Here is an 18,640-nt window from a genome sequence, read left to right on the forward strand (position 1 = left end):
CATGCCACATACAAGGTTGTCCTGGAAGAACTTGCTTCCTTCTGCTCTGACAATGTTCCCCAACTATGAGGATTGGTTTTTCCAGCAGGACAATCAAGGTGTGGATGGAGGACCACCAGATCAAGACCCTGTCATGGCCAGCCCAATCTCCAGACCTGAACACCATTGAAAACCTCTGGAATGTGATCAAGAGGAAGATGGATGGTCACAAGCCATCAAACAAAGCTGAGCTGCTTGAATATTTGCACCAGGAGTGGCATAAAGTCACCCAACATCAATGTGAAAGACTGGTGGAGAGAATGCCAAGACGCATGTAAGATGTCATTGAAAATCTGGGTTATTCCACCAAATATTGATTTCCAAACTCTTCCTAAGTGAAAACATTAGTATTGTGTTGTTTAAAAATTAATATGAACTTATTTTCTTTGCATTACTCGAGGTCTGACAACACTGCATCTTTTTTGTTGTTTTGACCAGTTGTCATTTTCTGCAAATAAATGCTCTAAATGAGAATATTTTTATTTGGAATTTGGGAGAAATGTTGTCAGTAGTTTATAGAATAAAACAAACATTTTAATTTTACCCAAACACATACCTATAAATAGTAAAACCAGAGAAACTGATAATTTTGCAGTGGCCTCTTAATTTTTTCCAGAGCTGTATGTATTGGTACACAATGTAGGAACAGCATATACCTTGTCTGTTCATTATATACACCTACATGATGTATTGTTACACCATGTAGGAGCAGTATGGACCTTGTCTGTTCATTATATACATCTACGTGATGTATTGTTACACCATGCAGGAGCAGTATAGACCTAGTCTGCATATTATAAACATCTACGTGATGTATTGTTACACCATGCAGGAGCAGTATAGACCTAGTCTGCATATTATAAACATCTACATGATGTATTGTTACACCATGTAGGAGCAGTATAGACCTAGTCTGCATATTATAAACATCTACATGATGTATTGTTACACCATGCAGGAGCAGTATAGACCTAGTCTGCATATTATAAACATCTACATGATGTATTGTTACACCATGCAGAAGCAGTAGGCTGTTTACAAAGGCAGACCATTTCAGATATTTTTGGGGGACCTAACAGATCAGCTCTGAAAAATATCTAATGTTAAAATATTACATGCGATTGGTCAAAAGACCAACATGAAAAATTAAATAAATATTTCCTTAAACTGCATTACCCGTCCCACTCCAGTGAGCCAGATGGCGATATGTGTTTTACAGGCGATGCTGCCAGTGTGACGTGGCATTAAATTTAGTGGACGGGACGCTTCTTCAACAACAGCTAATCAGCCATCTCAGGTATTTTGCTAGCCAACATAGCCGAAACATTGGAGCTCTTTAGACGTTTTCGGTGTATATTAGTCATTGTGTTAAACACACGTCTGTCGTATCTACTAGTTAACCATTTCACCCCCCCCCCCCCCCCCCGTATTTACGTTGTTAGTCAGCGAGCTGACTGGTTAAGTTAGCACAAGGCTAGTCGCTTATGCTAACTAGTTAGCTAAAATCCCTGACCATGAGCTCACCAAGGTACTCCCCGCCGGTTAAAGAAGAGGATGTCTGCTGGACCGAGAAACAGGGTATGTGGCTTAATGTTGTCGTGAAAGAAGAAGAGGAAGAGGAAGATGTCACAGTGAAAGGCAACGAAGAAGCGTCCAGAGTGAAAGAGGACGAGACTGGAGATCTGATTAATACCAGTGAGTACTATTTTAAAAACAGGAGCAAAACCTTGTCAAACAACAACAAAATGGCCGCCATGATGCTTAAAAAAAAAAGTGTAATTTAGCAGACGCTCTTATCCAGAACGACTTACATGAGCAATTATGGTTAAGTGACTTGCTCAAAGACACATCGACAGATGTTTCACCTAGTTGGCTCTGGGATTCGAACCAGCGACGTTTCAGTTACTGGCCCAAAGCTTGTTTTGGTAAACAGCTAAGGGATGGGGGCTGGAGTCACCGGTATGTAACCACTCTCAAATTCTATATATAAAAAAAGCTATGAATACAATGCCTCACCATCCAAAAGATAAAAAATGATAGTTTTAACCAGGTTTTCCAACTATACAGTGTTTGTTTACAAAAACTCGTTAAACAAGATATCAGCCTAATCGAGTTGTACAATCAAGTTGTACAAACATCAAGGATGATCAATGGAAACAGGATGCACCTGAGTTCAATTGAGTCTCATAGCAAAGGGTCTGAATACTTATGTAAATTAGGTATTTCTGTATGATTTTTAAAAAATATAATTTGCATAAAAATCTAAAACCATTTTCACTTTGTCATTATATTTAACCTTTATTTAATATTTTATAACCTTTATTTAACTAGGCAAGTCAGTTAAAAACAAATTCTTATTTACAATGATGGCCTAGGAACAGTGGGTTAACTGCCTTGTTCAGGGGCAGAAGTACAGATTTTTACCTTGTCAGTTCGGGGATTCGATCTAGCAAACTTTCGGTTACTGGCACAACGCTCTAAACACTAGGCTACCTGCCGCCCCTGATTGATGGAAAAACAAATATACATATATATATATATAAGCCTGTAACATAACAAAATGTGGAAAAAGTCAAGGTCTAAATACTTCCAGAATGCCCTGAATTATAAAGTTAATTTCTCAGAACATTAAGAAAAATGTCCATTTAAAAACAACAAACATAAATGTTCAAAGAACGTACTTAATGTTATTTAAAAACATACATTCCGTTCTAAGTGTCAACAAAACATTCTCTACCCTGTATCTTGTTAAGTGTGTTGGCCACGCCCACTAATAGGCCACACCTGATCTTAATGAGTGCTTGTTTCCTTTGAAATGGGGTCTGTGTGAATAGACTGAAAATTAACAGCTTTGAATGAGTTTTAAAATAATAAAAATATAATACGTTGTATGCTAGCTCCACCCTGGTGGCGCAGTGGACTAATTCTATGGGTAGAAAACAGGAGATCATAGGTTCGAATCTCACTAGACCGTTGCCTGCTATAGGGTGCGTTTTTTTCCATTTAACTATCTCCTGTCAATTTGTTTTTTATTTATTTATTTTATTTGTATTTATTTTTTTAAACACGTAATGACATCACACCTAAAATAAAAAGCATTTTTGGAAAAACACGGTATCTAATAAGAATGTAAAAAGTGTTTTTTTTTTCATAGGTACACTTCAACTGTGAGAGACGGAATCTAAAACAAAAATCCAGAAAATCACATTGTATGATTTTTAAGTAATTAATTTGCATTTTATTGCATGACATAAGTATTTGATCACCTACCAACCAGTAAGAATTCCGTCTCTCACAGACCTGTTAGTTTTTCTTTAAGAAGCCCTCCTGTTCTCCACTCATTACCTGTATTAACTGCATGTGTTTGAACTCGTTACCTGTATAAAAGACACCTGTCCACACACTCAATCAAACAGACTCCAACCTCTCCACAATGGCCAAGACCAGAGAGCTGTGTAAGGACATCAGGGATAAAATTGTAGACCTGCACAAGGCTGGGATGGGCTACAGGACAATAGGCAAGCAGCTTGGTGAGAAGGCAACAACTGTTGGTGCAATTATTAGAAAATGGAAGAAGTTCAAGATGACAGTCAATCACCCTCGGTCTGGGGCTCCATGCAAGATCTCACCTCGTGGGACATCAATGATCATGAGGAAGGTGAGGGATCAGCCCAGAACTACACGGCAGGACCTGGTCAATGACCTGATGAGAGCTGGGACCACAGTCTCAAAGAAAACCATTAGTAACACACTACGCCGTCATGGATTAAAATCCTGCAGCGCACGCAAGGTCCCCCTGCTTAAGCCAGCGCCTGTCCAGGCCCGTCTGAAGTTTGCCAATGACCATCTGGATGATCCAGAGGAGGAATGGGAGAAGGTCATGTGTTCTGATGAGACAAAAATAGAGCTTTTTGGTCTAAACTCCACTCGCCGTGTTTGGAGGAAGAAGAAGGATGAGTACAACCCCAAGAACACCATCTCAACCGTGAAGCATGGAGGTGGAAACATCATTCTTTGGGGATGCTTTTCTGCAAAGGGGACAGGATGACTGCACTGTATTGAGGGGAGGATGGATGGGGCCATGTATCGCAAGATCTTGGCCAACAACCTCCTTCCCTCAGTAAGAGCATTGAAGATGGGTCGTGGCTGGGTCTTCCAGCATGACAACGACCCAAAACACAGCCAGGGCAACTAAGGAGTGGCTCCGTAAGAAGCATCTCAAGGTCTTGGAGTGGCCTAGCCAGTCTCCAGACCTGAACCCAATAGAAAATCTTTGGAGGGAGCTGAAAGTCCGTATTGCCCAGCGACAGCCCCAAAACCTGAAGGATCTTGAGAAGGTCTGTATGGAGGAGTGGGCCAAAATCCCTGCTGCAGTGTGTGCAAACCTGGTCAAGAACTACAGGAAACGTATGATCTCTGTAATTGCAAACAAAGGTTTCTGTACCAAATATTAAGTTCTGCTTTTCTGATGTATCAAATACTTATGTCATGCAATAAAATGCAAATTAATTACTTAAAAATCATACAATGTGGTTTTCTTGATTTTTGTTTTAGATTCCGTCTCTCACAGTTGAAGTGTACCTATGATTAAAAATGACAGACCTCTACATGCTTTGTAAGTAGGAAACACTGCCGATTTTGCAGGTTATCAAATACTTGTTCTCCCCACTGTATATGTGTATGTGTGTGTAAGGTCTTCGCATTTTTCAAACAGTCCATTTATATTTTCCAACAGGGCTATAGATTTGGGTGAGGTTTTTTTTTTTTTTTTCTTTTATCACCTTAGTAGTCTCGTTTCATTACCAAAAATTAAATTAAACCATCTAGTGTTCAGCGAAATAACAACACAATGTCAAATACAGGTAGCCCAGTCAAATAATTAACATCCAATCATATTAACCGTTACTCTCTTGCGGGAATTCAACTAACAGTCCGTAGGTAGCCAAACGTACCGTAATTTCCGGACTATTAAGCGCACCTAAATATAAGCCGCACCCACTGAATTATATATATTTTTTTATTTTGATCATAAATAAGCCACACATGTCTATAAGCCGCAGGTGCCTACCGGTACATTGAAACAAATGAACTTTACACAGGCTTTAACGAAACACGGCTTGTAACAAAAAATTATCAGTAAGCTTTAGTTGTCTTTTTGTACTGAGTCAATTCCTCACGCTGCTGTTTCCAACGTCTTATCATCGACTCATTAAGACCAAGCTCCCGTGCAGCAGCTCTATTTCCTTTTCCAACAGCCAGATCAATCGCCTTCAACTTGAAAGCCGCATCATATGCATTTCTCCGTGTCTTTGCCATGATGAGGGTGACAAAATGACTACCGTAATCAGAATGATGGGAAGTTTGAGAGCGCTCCATTTAATCTAAAAAGTTGTTTGACCTTAACCCGTTCGGCAATTTCATTGGTCTAATGAAAGCTTCATGCCGCCAAAAAACTGAGCACATCACAGAATGTGTTTTTTGGAGAAAAACAAAATTGAAAGCGGGAAAAATCCATATATTAGCCGCGTCATTGTTTAAGCCGCGAGGTTCAAAGCTGGGAAAAAAGTTGCGGCTTATAGTCCGGAATTTACGGTAGCTGCTGCTCATTCCGTTTGCTCGAAAATTGAGAAATGGTTAAAAAAAGTAAGGCCCTCGTCCATAGACACATACCAGCTCTACTAGTCGTACTGCTACTACCAGCAGTACTACACCTGCACCTGTCGACGACACAAGTTGTTCTGCTTCCCTGAGCACATCCAATGCTAGAATCAGTAATTATACATGTGTTGTTAGCCCAGCTAGCATGGACACTGACAGTTGTGAATCTGATGCAGCCGAAGAGCTACTTCCCCCTTTACCCGGGAAAGCACGGAACAACAGACAGGGACGTTGGACCATCGAAGACGCGCAAATATAAGAACTACATTGATTTGGGGTTCACTTATATTGGGAGTAGTGCCTTTCCTCAGTCACATTGTTATGTGCAAAAGTACCATCTCACAACTTGATGAAAACCTTCTCTCTTGCACAGACATTTAGAAACAAAACATGCCAGTTTGAAAAATAAGCCATGAGAGTTGTTTTGATTGAGAATTTAAGACGACTTTCGAGTAGTAAGACGTATAAAAGCAACAAGTTACCATTAATAAGAAGGGTCTAGAAGCGTCTTATATGATGAGCTACCGAGTGGCTAGGACAGGCAAGCCACATACTATTGTGGAGGACTTAATTCTTCCTGCTGCCGCAGATATGACTGGGACAATGCAGGGGGAAAAGGCCCAAAAAAACTATACAGACAAATGCCTTCATCAAACAACACTGTTTCACGACGCATCAGTGACATGGCAGGAGATGTTTTGAAACGCATACAACCCAGTGAATTCTAAGCGTTACAGCTGGATGAGTCAACAGACGTGGCGGGCCTGGCACAGCCCCTGGTATATGTCTGTTATGTTTATGGGGGGTCAATTAAGGAAGACCTCTTCTGCAAACCAATGGAAACCAGGATAACAGGAGAGGATATTTCTAAAGTACTGGACAGCTTTGTGACATCAAATGAACTTTGGTGGTCAAGATGTGTTGGTATCTGTACTGATGGCACAAAATCCATGACAGGGAGACATAGTGGAGTGGTAACGCGCCTGCAAGCAGTTGCTCCCGACGCCACTTGGGTACACTGCAGCATCCCCCGAGAGGCTCTTGCTGCCAAAGGAATGCCTGACCTCTTGAAAGACGTTTTGGACATTACAGTGAAAATTGTTAACTTTGTTAAAACAAGGCTATGCGTTTTGCAATGATATGGGCAGCGACCATGTAACGCTTTTACAACATACAGAAAGAAGTGTGCTGGTTATCAATGGGCAAAATATTGACACATTTCTTTTTCACATTGGGGGACGAGCTTAAAGTTCTTTACTGACCATAATTTTCACTTGTCTGACTGCTTGCATGATGACGAGTTTCTCACACGACTGGCCTATCTGGGTGATGTTTTTTCTCACTGGAATGATCTGAATCTAGGATTACAGGGACTCCGCAACTATATTCAATTGTGCGGGACAAAATTGAGGCAATGATTAAGAAGTTGGAGCTCTTCTCTGTCTGCGTTAACAAGGACAACACACTGGTCTTTCCATCATTGTATGATTTTTTTTTTAAATGTGCAAATGAACTCAAGCTTACAGACAATGTCGAATGTGCTATAGCGAAGCACCTGAGGGGAGTTGGGTGCGCAATTACGCAGGTACTTTCCTGAAACGGATGACACAAAGAAATGGATTCGTTATCCCTTTCATGCCCTGCCTCCAGTCCACTTACCGATATCTGAACGAGAGCGCCTCATTGAAATTGCAACAAGCGATTCTGTGAAAATTGAATTTAATCAGAAGCCACTGCCAGATTTCTGGATTGGGCTGTGCTCAGAGTATGCTGCCTTGACAAGTCGCGCTGTTAAGACACTGATGCCCTTTGGAAAAACGTACCTATGTGAGAGTGGATTCTCAGCCCTCACTAGCATGACAACTAAATACAGGCACAGACTGTGTGGAAAATGATTTTAAGACTGTGACTCTCTCCAATACAACCAACCATTGCAGAGTTATGTGCATCCTTCCAAGTACACCCTTCTCATTAACCTGTGGTGACTTACTCACAATTTTCGATGAACAAATAAAGTTTTATATGTGAGATGGCTAAATAAAGAGCAAAATTATTGATTATTATTATTTCTGCCCTGGTACTATAACAGCTTTTTGTCACTTCCTACGAGCCGGGTTGCGACAAACTCATTCTTATGTTTAATAAATGTATTGTATAGTGTGTGTGGCAGGCTTACAATGATTTGAGAGTTTGAAAAACATTTGAGAGTGCGCTGACCCTGTTGCTAGAGGGGGTACGCAGCTGGAGGTTGAATGGGTACGGGACTATAAAACGTTTGGGAACCACTGATGTAGAGGTTTCTTTCAGGTCTCTCTGTTTAACCAAATACTCTTTGTCTTCAGCAGGTGAAAGACCAGACTCTCACAGCGGGAAAAGCCATTCAGGGGAACCAGACCCACAGAAGACCAAACCAGCAAGACCACACCACTGCTCCCACTGTGGAAAGTATTTTAGACACTCAGGGAACCTGAAAACGCATGAGATGATACATACAGGAGAGAAGCCATATCAATGCTCCCAGTGTGGAAAGGGTTTTAGACTCTCAGGGCATCTAAAAGTACATGAAAGAACACACACTGGAGAAAAGCCATATCTATGCTCCCAGTGTGGAAAGGGTTTTGGACACTCAAGCAATCTAAAACTGCATGAAAGAACACACACTGGAAAGAAGCCATATCAATGCTCCCAGTGTGGAAATACATTTTTCTCATCTGGGGACCTGAAAAAACATGAGAGAACACACTTAGTAGAGAGGACTTTCCAATGCGCCCAATGTGGAAAGAGATTTATTCAGTCAGCGCATCTGAAAGATCATGAGAGAATACACCCAGGAGAACAACCATTCCAATGCTCCTTGTGTAGGAAAAGTTTTACCCATTCATGGAACCTGAAAATGCATGAGATGACACACACAGGAGGGAAGCCTTTCTGCTGCTCCCAGTGTGGAAAAAGTTTTACCCAGTTAGGGGCCTTGAAAACGCATGAAATGACACACACATGAGAAGGAGAGAAGCCTTTCTACTGCTCCCAGTGTGGAGAGTTTTACTTGGTTAGGAAATCTGAAAACACATGAGAGAACACACACAGGGGAGAAGCCCCACCACTGCTCAGACTGTGGAAATAGATTTACCCAGCTAGGCTACCTGAAATCACATGAGTGGACACACTCTGTGGAAAAGTTTTACCTAGTTAGGGAACTTAAATGCATGAGATGACACACACAGGAGAGATGCCTTTCCACTGCTGTCAGTGTGGAAAGAGTTTTAGAAATGCAGGGAACCTGAAAGTGCATGAAAGAAGACACTATGGAGAGAAGCCTTTCCAATCTTCTCATTGTGGAAATACATTTTCCCTGTCAGAGGACCTGAAATCACATGAGAGAATACAGGCACTGTGTTCTGACTTATATTTGTGACTTAAGAAATTGTGATTTGGTTTATGCCACATCAAATCAATGTATATGAAAGCTTACTCAAAAACAGGGTTACTTTTGTTTTTCTTTAAGACATGATCATATCTCAAATCAAAATATATATTTTTAAATGTGTATTTTGATTATGAAGTATAGATTTGAATATTGGTATTTAAAAATGTAAATTATGATATAGAATGTGCATTTTGAGATTCTAACCTTGAAACCTCTTGGATTTGGATATTACTAAAGAAATTTGATTGGATGCATAATTTGGATATTGCAAAGTGTAAATGATTAGATCAGGGATCAAAATTGGTGGAGAAACAAAAATAGCATAAATAGCTAAGTATACCCGTTTTATTTGAGTACCAGGATGTTGACAGAGGTTTTTCGGGTAAGGACTGTGTGTAGGTCTTGGATGGTTGGTGGCCTGGCGTTTGGGAGCTTGGGCCGGTGGCCCGAGTGGTCGCTGGTTTGGGTCCCCGATTCGACTGGGTGTGAGATCTGTCGATTTGCCCCTTGGCGTGGCGCTTGACCCTATTTACTATTGTGGGTCGCTTTGGATGTGATTGGCTGCTAGATAACTGAATGCAATGTAAATATTGAGCAGCTTCACTGCAGGTAGATTGTATGATTTTTCAAATTCAATAAAATAAAAAAATGTAACGTGCATTTCTTACATTTTTACATTTCACATGTTTGTCATTCAGCAGACGCTTCTTATCAAATCACATTTTATTGGTCACATACACATATTCAGCAGATGTTATTGTAGGTGTAGCAAAATGCTTGTGTTCCTAGCTCCAACAGTGCAGTAGTATCTAACAATTCACATCAATACACATATCTAAAAGAATTGAATATATAAATATTAGGACGAGCAATATCAGTGGTATTGACTAAATACAGTAGAATAGAATACAATATACACATATGAGATGAGTAAAGCAGTATGTAAACATTAGTGGCCAGTAATTCCATCTCTATGTATATAGGGCAGCAGCCTCTAAGGTGCAGGGTTGAGTAGCTGGGTGGTAGCTGACTAGTGATGGCTATTTAACAGTCTGATGGCCTTGCGATAGAAGCTGTTTTTCAGTCTCTCGGTCCCAGCTTTGATGCATCTGTACTGACATCGACGTTCTGGATGATAACGGGGTGAAGAGGCCGAGACCCGGTTGGTTGATGGCCTTGATGATCTTTTTGGCCTTCCTGTCACATCAAGTGCTGTAGGTGTCCTGGAGGGCAGGCAGTGTGCCCCCGTGATGCGTTGGGTAGACCATAACACTCTCTAGAGAGCTCTGCGGTTGAAGGGCGGTGCAGTTGCCGTACCAGGCGGTGCTACAGCCCGACAGGATGCTCTCAATGCTGCATCTGTAAAAGTTTGTGAGGGTCTTAGGGTCAAGCTGAATTTCTTCAGCCTCCTGAGGTTGAAGAGGTGCTGCTATGCCTTCACCACACTGTGTTTTGTTGACGTTGAGGGAGAGGTTATTTTCCTGGCACCACTCTGCCAGGGCCCTCATTTCTTCCCTGAAGGCTGTCTTGTCATTGTTGGTAATCAAGCCTACTACTGTTGTGTCGTCTGCAAACTTGATGATTTGAGTTGGAGGCGTGCATGGCCACGCAGTCATGGGTGAACAGGGAGTACAGGAGGTGGCTGAGCAGACACCCTTGTGGGGCCCCTGTGTTGAGGATCAGCGGTGGTGTTGTTTCTTCACCACCTGGGGGCGGCCTGTCAGGAAGTCCAGGACCAGTTGCACAGGGCGGGGTTCAGACCCAGGACCTCGAGCTTAGTGATGAGCTTGGAGGGTACTATGGTGTTGAATGCTGAGCTATAGTCAATGAACAGCATTCTGACATAGGTATTCCTCTTTTCCAGATGGGATAAGGCAGTGTGATGGCGATTGCATTGTCTGTGGATCTAGTGGGGCGGTATCTAGATCGACTTACAATACTGAGTGCATACATTTTTGTACTGGTCCCCCGTGGGAATCAAACCCACATCCTGGGCGTTGCAAGCACCACGATCTACCAACTGAGCCCCATGGGACCTTGGATTCTAACCTTGAAACCTCTTGAATTTTGTCATTAAGTTCATTTGTGTACTAGTCATCAAGTTAAAGGAGTATACAAATGTGATGATGTTGTTCTGATGACATTGATAAGATGTTGACATGAAAAACATTCACCACCACATGAATGTTTACATTAGTATTATTCCACCATGTCAGAGAACTCAGTTGGTGATTGAAAAAAGGATTTGATTAATGCAACATTTTTATCTAAAAAAAAATACATTGAATATTTTATGTATTCACCTGGAATTTGAAAAAGCATTCCAGGTGAAAAAGCATTCCAGGTGAAGCTGGTTGAGAGAATGCAAAGAGTTTGCAAAGCTGTCATCAAGACAAAGGGTGGCTACTTGGAAAAATCTAAAATATATTTGGATTTGTTTAACACTTTTTGGTTACTACATGATTCCATATGTGTTATTTTATAGTGTTGATTTCTTCACAATTATTCTACAATGTAGAAAATAGTACAAAATAAAGAAAAACCCTTGAATGAGAAGGTGTGTACAAACTTTTGACTGTTACTGTACATATTACTTCAATCACCTCAACTACCTGGTACCTCAGCACATTGACCCGGTATCAGTACTCCTTGTATATAGCCTCGTTACTACCTGGTACCTCAGCACATTGACCTGGTACCGGTACTCCTTGTATATAGCCTCGTTACTACCTGGTACCTCAGCACATTGACCTGGTACCGGTACTCCTTGTATATAGCCTCGTTACTACCTGGTACCTCAGCACATTGACCTGGTACCGGTACTCCTTGTATATAGCCTCGTTACTACCTGGTACCTCAGCACGTTGACCCGGTACTCCTTGTATATAGCCTCGTTATTCCTTTTATATTGTGTTACTATTTCCTTATCTTTTTTTTTCTTTTTTTTTCTTAATATGAACATGCCTGGAGGTTGGGTAGGAGGTGTTGATGTGAACATGCCTGGAGGTTGGGTAGGTGGTGTTGATGTGAACATGCCTGGAGGTTGGGTAGGTGGTGTTGATATGAACATGCCTGGAGGTTGGGTAGGAGGTGTTGAATGTGAACATGCCTGGAGGTTGGGTAGGTGGTGTTGATGTGAACATGCCTGGAGGTTGGGTAGGTGGTGTTGATATGAACATGCCTGGAGGTTGGGTAGGTGTTGATACAGTGAGGGGGGGGGAGAGTATTTGATCCCCTGCTGATTTTGTACGTTTGCCCACTGACAAAGAAATGATCAGTCTATCATTTTAATGGTAGGTTTATTTGAACAGTGAGAGAAAGAATAACAACAAAAAAATCCAGAAAAACACATGTCAAAAATGTTATAAATCGATTTGCATTTTAATGAGGGAAATAAGTATTTGACCCCCTCTCAATCAGAAAGATTTGTACGTTTCCATGAAATATATGAAGAATACGCTAATTGTCTGGAATAAACGTTTTCCCAACTGCGCTACGCACTCTAGTCAGCAGATTGCAATGTGAGTTTTTCAAGTGACGCTACAAGAGTGACGTATAATCTAGTGGACAGGACGCTTCTTCAATAACAAAAACAGCTAGCTAGTCAGCCACCTCGGTAGCTTTTTAGCCAACATAGCGAAACATTGGAGCGCTTTAGACGTTTTCGGTGTATATTAGTCATTGTGTTTTAAACACACGTCTGTCGTATCTACTATTTCCATATTTACGTTAGTCAGGTAGCTGGCTTAAATTAGCAATTACACTAGGCTAGCTAACATCCCCGACCATGAGTTCACTAAGCTATTCCTCCCCTGCTAAAGAAGACGGGGTCTGCTGGACGTGGAAAGAAGCTCTCGTGAAAGAGGAGAGGGAAGAGGAGGCTGTCACAGTTAAACAAGAAGTCGAGGATGAGGCTGTTACAGTGAAAGAAGAAGACGTTTCAATGAAAGAAGAGGAAGAAGTTTTCAGAGTGAAAGAAAAGGAGGAAGAGAAAGAGGATACCGTTTTTTCAGTGAAGGAGGAGATTACTGTCACATTGGAGGAAGGGGAATACGTTTTCGGAGTGAAGGAGGAGGGGGAGATTACTGTCACATTGGAGGAGGAAGAAGAGCAGAACGGATATCTGATTAACGCCAGTGAGTACTATCTTAAAAACAGGGTCACAAACTATGCAGTTGTTGAACTAATGTGTGCTTTTAAAATGTAATTCTACTGCAGATCTACACTCAATTATTTAATGTACTGTAGGTGTTGTGCCTGGGCCGTAGGCACTACCCTCTGTAGCTTGTACCCTCTATTTAATTGTGTAAAGGCAGGATGCAGGGCTGTGTTCCTAACAAAACAACTACAAGTGTGCTTGCTTTAGTTCCTGAATGGCACAACTAGGAGAACTAAAAAAGTACCTTATAGTTGAAGACTTCTTTTGAGTCATAAAAGTGCATTGAAATGACTTAGGAACTGTGTCCAGGTTAGAGAGGTGTGTGTCCACTTGGAGACACCAGTTAGACCTCTCACTCAAACGCTGTCATTTCTTAGTTTTATCTTGTACCTACCCCAAATTCAGATTTTGTTATCATCAAATGCATAGAAAAGTACAGTAAATGTAAAATGCACATGAAACATTCAGTCAGTCTTCTCAGGTGAATTGTTGTCCTCACCCTTAGTCTAATACTTTCCCCCATAATCTCCTAACTGTTCCCTTTTAATTGCTACCATGGTTATGGATTCCATATTTCTTCTGTAATAAACTTCAATTTAGCCCTGACCATATTGGGCAATTCCCAGGAGTGTAAGGGGTTAAGCGTGACGTGGGTAAGGGGTTAAGCGTGACGTGGGTAAGGGGTTTAGCGTGACGCGGGTGAGAGGTTAAGCGTGACGCGGGTGAGGGGTTAAGCGTGACGTGGGTGAGGGGTTAAGCGTGACGTGGGTGAGGGGTTAAGCGTGACGCGGGTGAGAGGTTAAGCGTGACGCGGGTGAGGGGTTAAGCGTGACGTGGAGAGGAGCGCCAGGAAACAGCCATTAAGAGTGTGTTATTCATAGTGATCCACAGGGCTGAGGGCCTTGTTGCATTTGTAAAATGGTTATTATATTATTTATAAAATTGCAACCATGTTGCAGAGGTCTGAGAGGCAGATCATGTAGTAAGGTTTATATAAATCCCCTCTGTTGCAAACTAAATGTTAGACTATAGAAGCATGTGGTAATAGTGTCTAGATGGTTTTTTTGCCAGTGAAGATTGAGTTGTTATGAATTGTCTGGCTGGGCTGTGGGACAGTGGTTGTGCTGTCCATTACCCGCGGAGTATTGTGAATAACACCCCTTTTCAGACATGTGGAAGCGCCTCTGGCGTTACGCATCGATTATCATGAGTAACCAACGGCTATCAACCAATCTGCACCCAGGATCCAAATGTACCATTTTATAAAGAGGGATCTAGTCTGGATTAAACCTCATAGGGAGACAGTATTATCATGTGGAGGTTTCATTCAGGTCTCTCTGTTTTAACCAAGTACTCTCTTTGTCTTTGGCAGAAGATAGACCAGACTCTCACTTCGACAGCGGGAAGAGTCGTTCAAGGGAATCAGACCCAGAGACGGCAAAACAATTAAGACCACACCACTGTTCCCAGTATGGAAAGAGATTTACCCGGTTAGGGCACCTGAAAGAACATGAGAGGACACACACAGGAGAGAAGCCTTGCAACTGCTCTCAGTGTGGAAAGGATTTTACCCAGTTAGGGAACAAGAAAGATCATGAAAGAACACATTCAGCGGAAAAGCCTTTTCAATGCTCCCAGTGTGGAATGAGATTTACCAGATTAAAAAACCTGAAACTTCATCAAAGAACACACATAAGAGAGAAGCCTTTCCAATGCTCTCAGTGTGGAAAGAGATTTACCGAGGTAGAGAGTCTGAAAAAACATGAGAGGATACACACAAGAGAAAAGCCCTACCTATGCTCCCAGTGTGGCAAGAGTTTTACCCAGGTTGGGAGCATGAAACGACATGAGAGAGCACACACAGGAGAGAAGCCTTACAACTGAGAATGTGTTTTTGTTCATGTCACATTGTACAGAATGTAACAAATTGAATATGGAATATGTTTGTTTAAAACTACAATGTGTAACTTTTTGGGCGACCCCACCAAATTCACATAGAAATATTAGCTAAAGATCTTACATTCTCATCAAAAGCAAGTTGAAAAAGCGGTATTTGTTCTATGTGTGCTATTTCTTTGCTTCCTGTTCTGAAGTTTTGTTTTTCTTTCTTTTACTTTCGGTTTTGTACACCAGTTTCAAACAGCTGAAAATACAATATTTTTGGTTATGGAAAATATATTTAACAGCGGTTTTGATGGTACAATGATTCTCGACATCAAGGGTACTCAACTACTATTTGAGAAGGTCCAGTGACACAAATTTCCTCGGTGGCAAAGGTCCGGATGGATATCGTCCTTTATCGGGCGCTGTGGTACAGCGTAGCAACAAACATATTCGTCTACGACTTAGGAAACATGTTGTTAAATAAAATGTCCATTAAATGAGACTAAGAACATGAATGAATTGCAACTTCTTTTGAACATTACTGAAGAACAAAAGTGGTTGCATATGCAAAAAGTGTACTATGAACTATTAGACATGGGCTGTTAAATTAAGATTTAAGCCATCAGCTTCTGGATGAAATCTACGTGGTTGGGAGCATCTTTGTCTCCCTGCGTTTGCACGAGAAGATTGGGGAAGTGGACAATTGCTAATAAGCCTGTACCTTGGTTCTAACCCTAAGTACTGCTAATAACCCAGTACCTTGGTTCTAACTATAGGTATCAAATCAAATGTATTTGTCACATACACATGGTTAGCAGATGTTAATGCGAGTGTAGCGAAATGCTTGTGCTTCTAGTTCCGACCATGCAGTAATATCGAACAAGTAAAATAACCTAACAATTCCACAACAACCACCTTGTACACACAAGTGTAAAGGAATGAATACGAATATGTAGATAAAAATATATAAATGAGTGATGGCCGAACGGCATAGGCAAGATGCAGTAGATGGTATAGAGTACAGTATATACATATGAGATGAGTAATGTAGGGTATGTAACATATGTTCTACTGGATATTATAGGTGAATGCACCAATTTGTAAGTCGCTCTGGATAAGAGCGTCTGCTAAATGACTTAAATGTAAATGTAAATGTATATAATATAAAGTGGCTAGAGATAAATTGATTACATCAATTTTTCCATTATTGAAGTGGCTGGAGTTGAGTCAGTATGTTGGCAGCAGCCACTCAATGTTAGTGATGGCTGTTTAACAGTCTGATGGCCTTGAGATAAAAAGCCATTTTTCAGTCTCTCAGTCCCCACTTTGATGCACCTGTACTGACCTCGCCTTCTGGATGATAGCAGGGTGAACAGGCAGTGGCTCGGATGGTTGCTGTCCTTGATGATCTTTTTGGCCTTCCTGTGACATCGGGTGGTGTAGGTGTCCTGGAGGGCAGGTAGTTTGCACCCGGTGATGCGTTGTGCAGACCTCACTACCCTCTGGAGAGCCTTCCGGTTATGGGCGGAGCAGCTGCCGTACCAGGCGGTGATACAGCCTTACAGGATGCTCTCGATTGTGCATCTGTAAAAGTTTGTGAGTGTTTTTGGTGACAAGCCGAATTTCTTCAGCCTCCTGAGGTTGAAGTGGTGCTGTTGCGCCTTCTTCACCACGCTGTCTGTGTGGGTGGACCATTTCAGTTTGTCCGTGATGTGTACGCCGAGGAACTTAAAACTCTCCACCCTCTCCACTACTGTCCCGTCAATGTAGATAGGGGGCTGCTCCCTCTGCTGTTTCCTGAAGTCCACAATCATCTCCTTTGTTTTGTTTACATTGAGTGTGATGTTATTTTCCTGACACCACACTCCGAGGGCCCTCACCTCCTCCCTGTAGGCCGTCTCGTTGTTGTTGGTAATCAAGCCTACCACTGTAGTGTCGTCTGCAAACTTGATGATTGAGTTGGAGGCGTGCATGGCCACGCAGTCATGGGTGAACAGGGAGTACAGGAGAGGGCTGAGAACGCACACTTGTGGGGCCCCAGTGTTGAGGATCAGCGGGGTGGAGATGTTGTTACCTACCCTCACCACCTGGGGGCGGCCCGTCAGGAAGTCCAGGACCCAGTTGCACAGGGCAGGGTCGAGACCCAGGGTCTCGAGCTTAATGATGAGTTTGGAGAGTACTATGGTGTTAAATGCTGAGCTGTTATCGATGAACAGCATTCTTACATTCCTCTTGTCCAGATGGGTTAGGGCAGTGTGCAGTGTTATGGCGATTGCATCGTCTGTGGACCTATTGGGGCGGTAAGCAAATTGGAGTGGGTCTAGGGTGTCAGGTAGGGTGGAGGTGATATGGTCCTTGACTAGTCTCTCAAAGCACTTCAGGATGACGGAAGTGAGTGCTACGGGCGGTAGTCATTTAGCTCAGTTACCTTAGCTTTCTTGGAACAGGAACAATGGTGGCCCTCTTGAAGCATGTGGGGACAGCAGACTGGGATAAGGATGGATTGAATATGTCTGTAAACACACCAGCCAGCTGGTCTGCGCATGCTCTGAGGACTCGGCCGGGTATGCCGTCTGGGCCTGCAACCTTGCGAGGGTTAACACGTTTAAATGTTTTACTCACGTTGGCTACAGTGAAGGTACAGGTATTGCTAATAGTCCTGTACCTTGGTTCTAAACCTAGGTATTGCTAATAAGCCTGTACCTTGCTAATAAGCCATCTTATTTCTGACGACTTTAGAGGTCCTATCCAACCAAAATATGACCAGTTTATAACCTCCCAATAATAATAATAATGTAATGCTGTGCTCAAGCATCTCACCACAGCAATGGATGCAAATCAATCTATATATATTGTACAGTACTTTACACTGCTAATTCACAATATTTAAAATAACTAAAATATTCTCGGGTCCCATTAGCTAAAACTGTTGAACATTTAGTTTGTATATAAAAATCGCATTAGTAAAGAAATACAATTTCTATGTCAAATAACGTATTTTATTAACTGGGTGATGGGGAAGATTATATTATGAATACAACCAAACAAGAAATAATTAGTGGCCGTCCTCCATTATCGCGTCTGTCCGGAGCATACTTTAGCACCAGTCAGAGGTCCCTTTTCCTGTAACTGTGGTCTGTCTGGAGCATACTTTAGTCCGAGGTCCCTTTTCCTGTAACTGTGGTCTGTCTGGAGCATACTTTAGGACCAGTCTGAGGTCCCTTTTCCTGTAACTGTGGTCTGTCTGGAGCATACTTTAGTCCGAGGTCCCTTTTCCTGTAACTGTGGTCTGTCTGGAGCATACTTTAGGAGCAGCCCGAGGTCCCTTTTCCTGTAACTGTGGTCTGTCTGGAGCATACTTTAGGACCAGCCCGAGGTCCCTTTTCCTGTAACTGTGGTCTGTCTGGAGCATACTTTAGGACCAGCCCGAGGTCCCTTTTCCTGTAACTGTGGTCTGTCTGGAGCATACTTTA

General features: G+C 42.0%; 1 protein-coding gene and 1 long non-coding RNA gene across 2 annotated transcripts; both read left to right on the forward strand.

The window, feature by feature from the left end:
* The first annotated feature begins 1,453 nt into the window (after positions 1-1,453).
* LOC115178245 (uncharacterized) lies at positions 1,454-9,778 on the forward strand. The gene is made up of 2 exons (XR_003872576.1): positions 1,454-1,734; positions 8,040-9,778. It is a non-coding gene; the product is annotated as an uncharacterized LOC115178245 (long non-coding RNA).
* A 2,898-nt stretch (positions 9,779-12,676) lies between these two features.
* Positions 12,677-15,678, forward strand: LOC115178230 (oocyte zinc finger protein XlCOF19-like). The gene is made up of 2 exons (XM_029739328.1): positions 12,677-13,260; positions 14,656-15,678. The coding sequence occupies exons 1-2, from the start codon at positions 12,912-12,914 to the stop codon at positions 15,165-15,167; spliced, it is 861 nt and encodes a 286-aa protein (XP_029595188.1). The 5' UTR covers positions 12,677-12,911; the 3' UTR covers positions 15,168-15,678.
* The last annotated feature ends 2,962 nt before the right edge of the window (positions 15,679-18,640 follow it).

This window comes from Salmo trutta, chromosome 38 (genome assembly GCF_901001165.1).
Source record: "Salmo trutta chromosome 38, fSalTru1.1, whole genome shotgun sequence".
NCBI lineage: Eukaryota > Metazoa > Chordata > Actinopteri > Salmoniformes > Salmonidae > Salmo > Salmo trutta.

Bases quoted from the DNA above. Each gene is read 5' to 3' on its own strand.
- LOC115178230 (XM_029739328.1), top strand. From the start codon at position 12,912: ATGAGTTCACTAAGCTATTCCTCCCCTGCTAAAGAAGACGGGGTCTGC. The intron at 13,261-14,655 runs GTGAGTACTATC...TGTCTTTGGCAG, and splicing joins CGGATATCTGATTAACGCCA to AAGATAGACCAGACTCTCAC.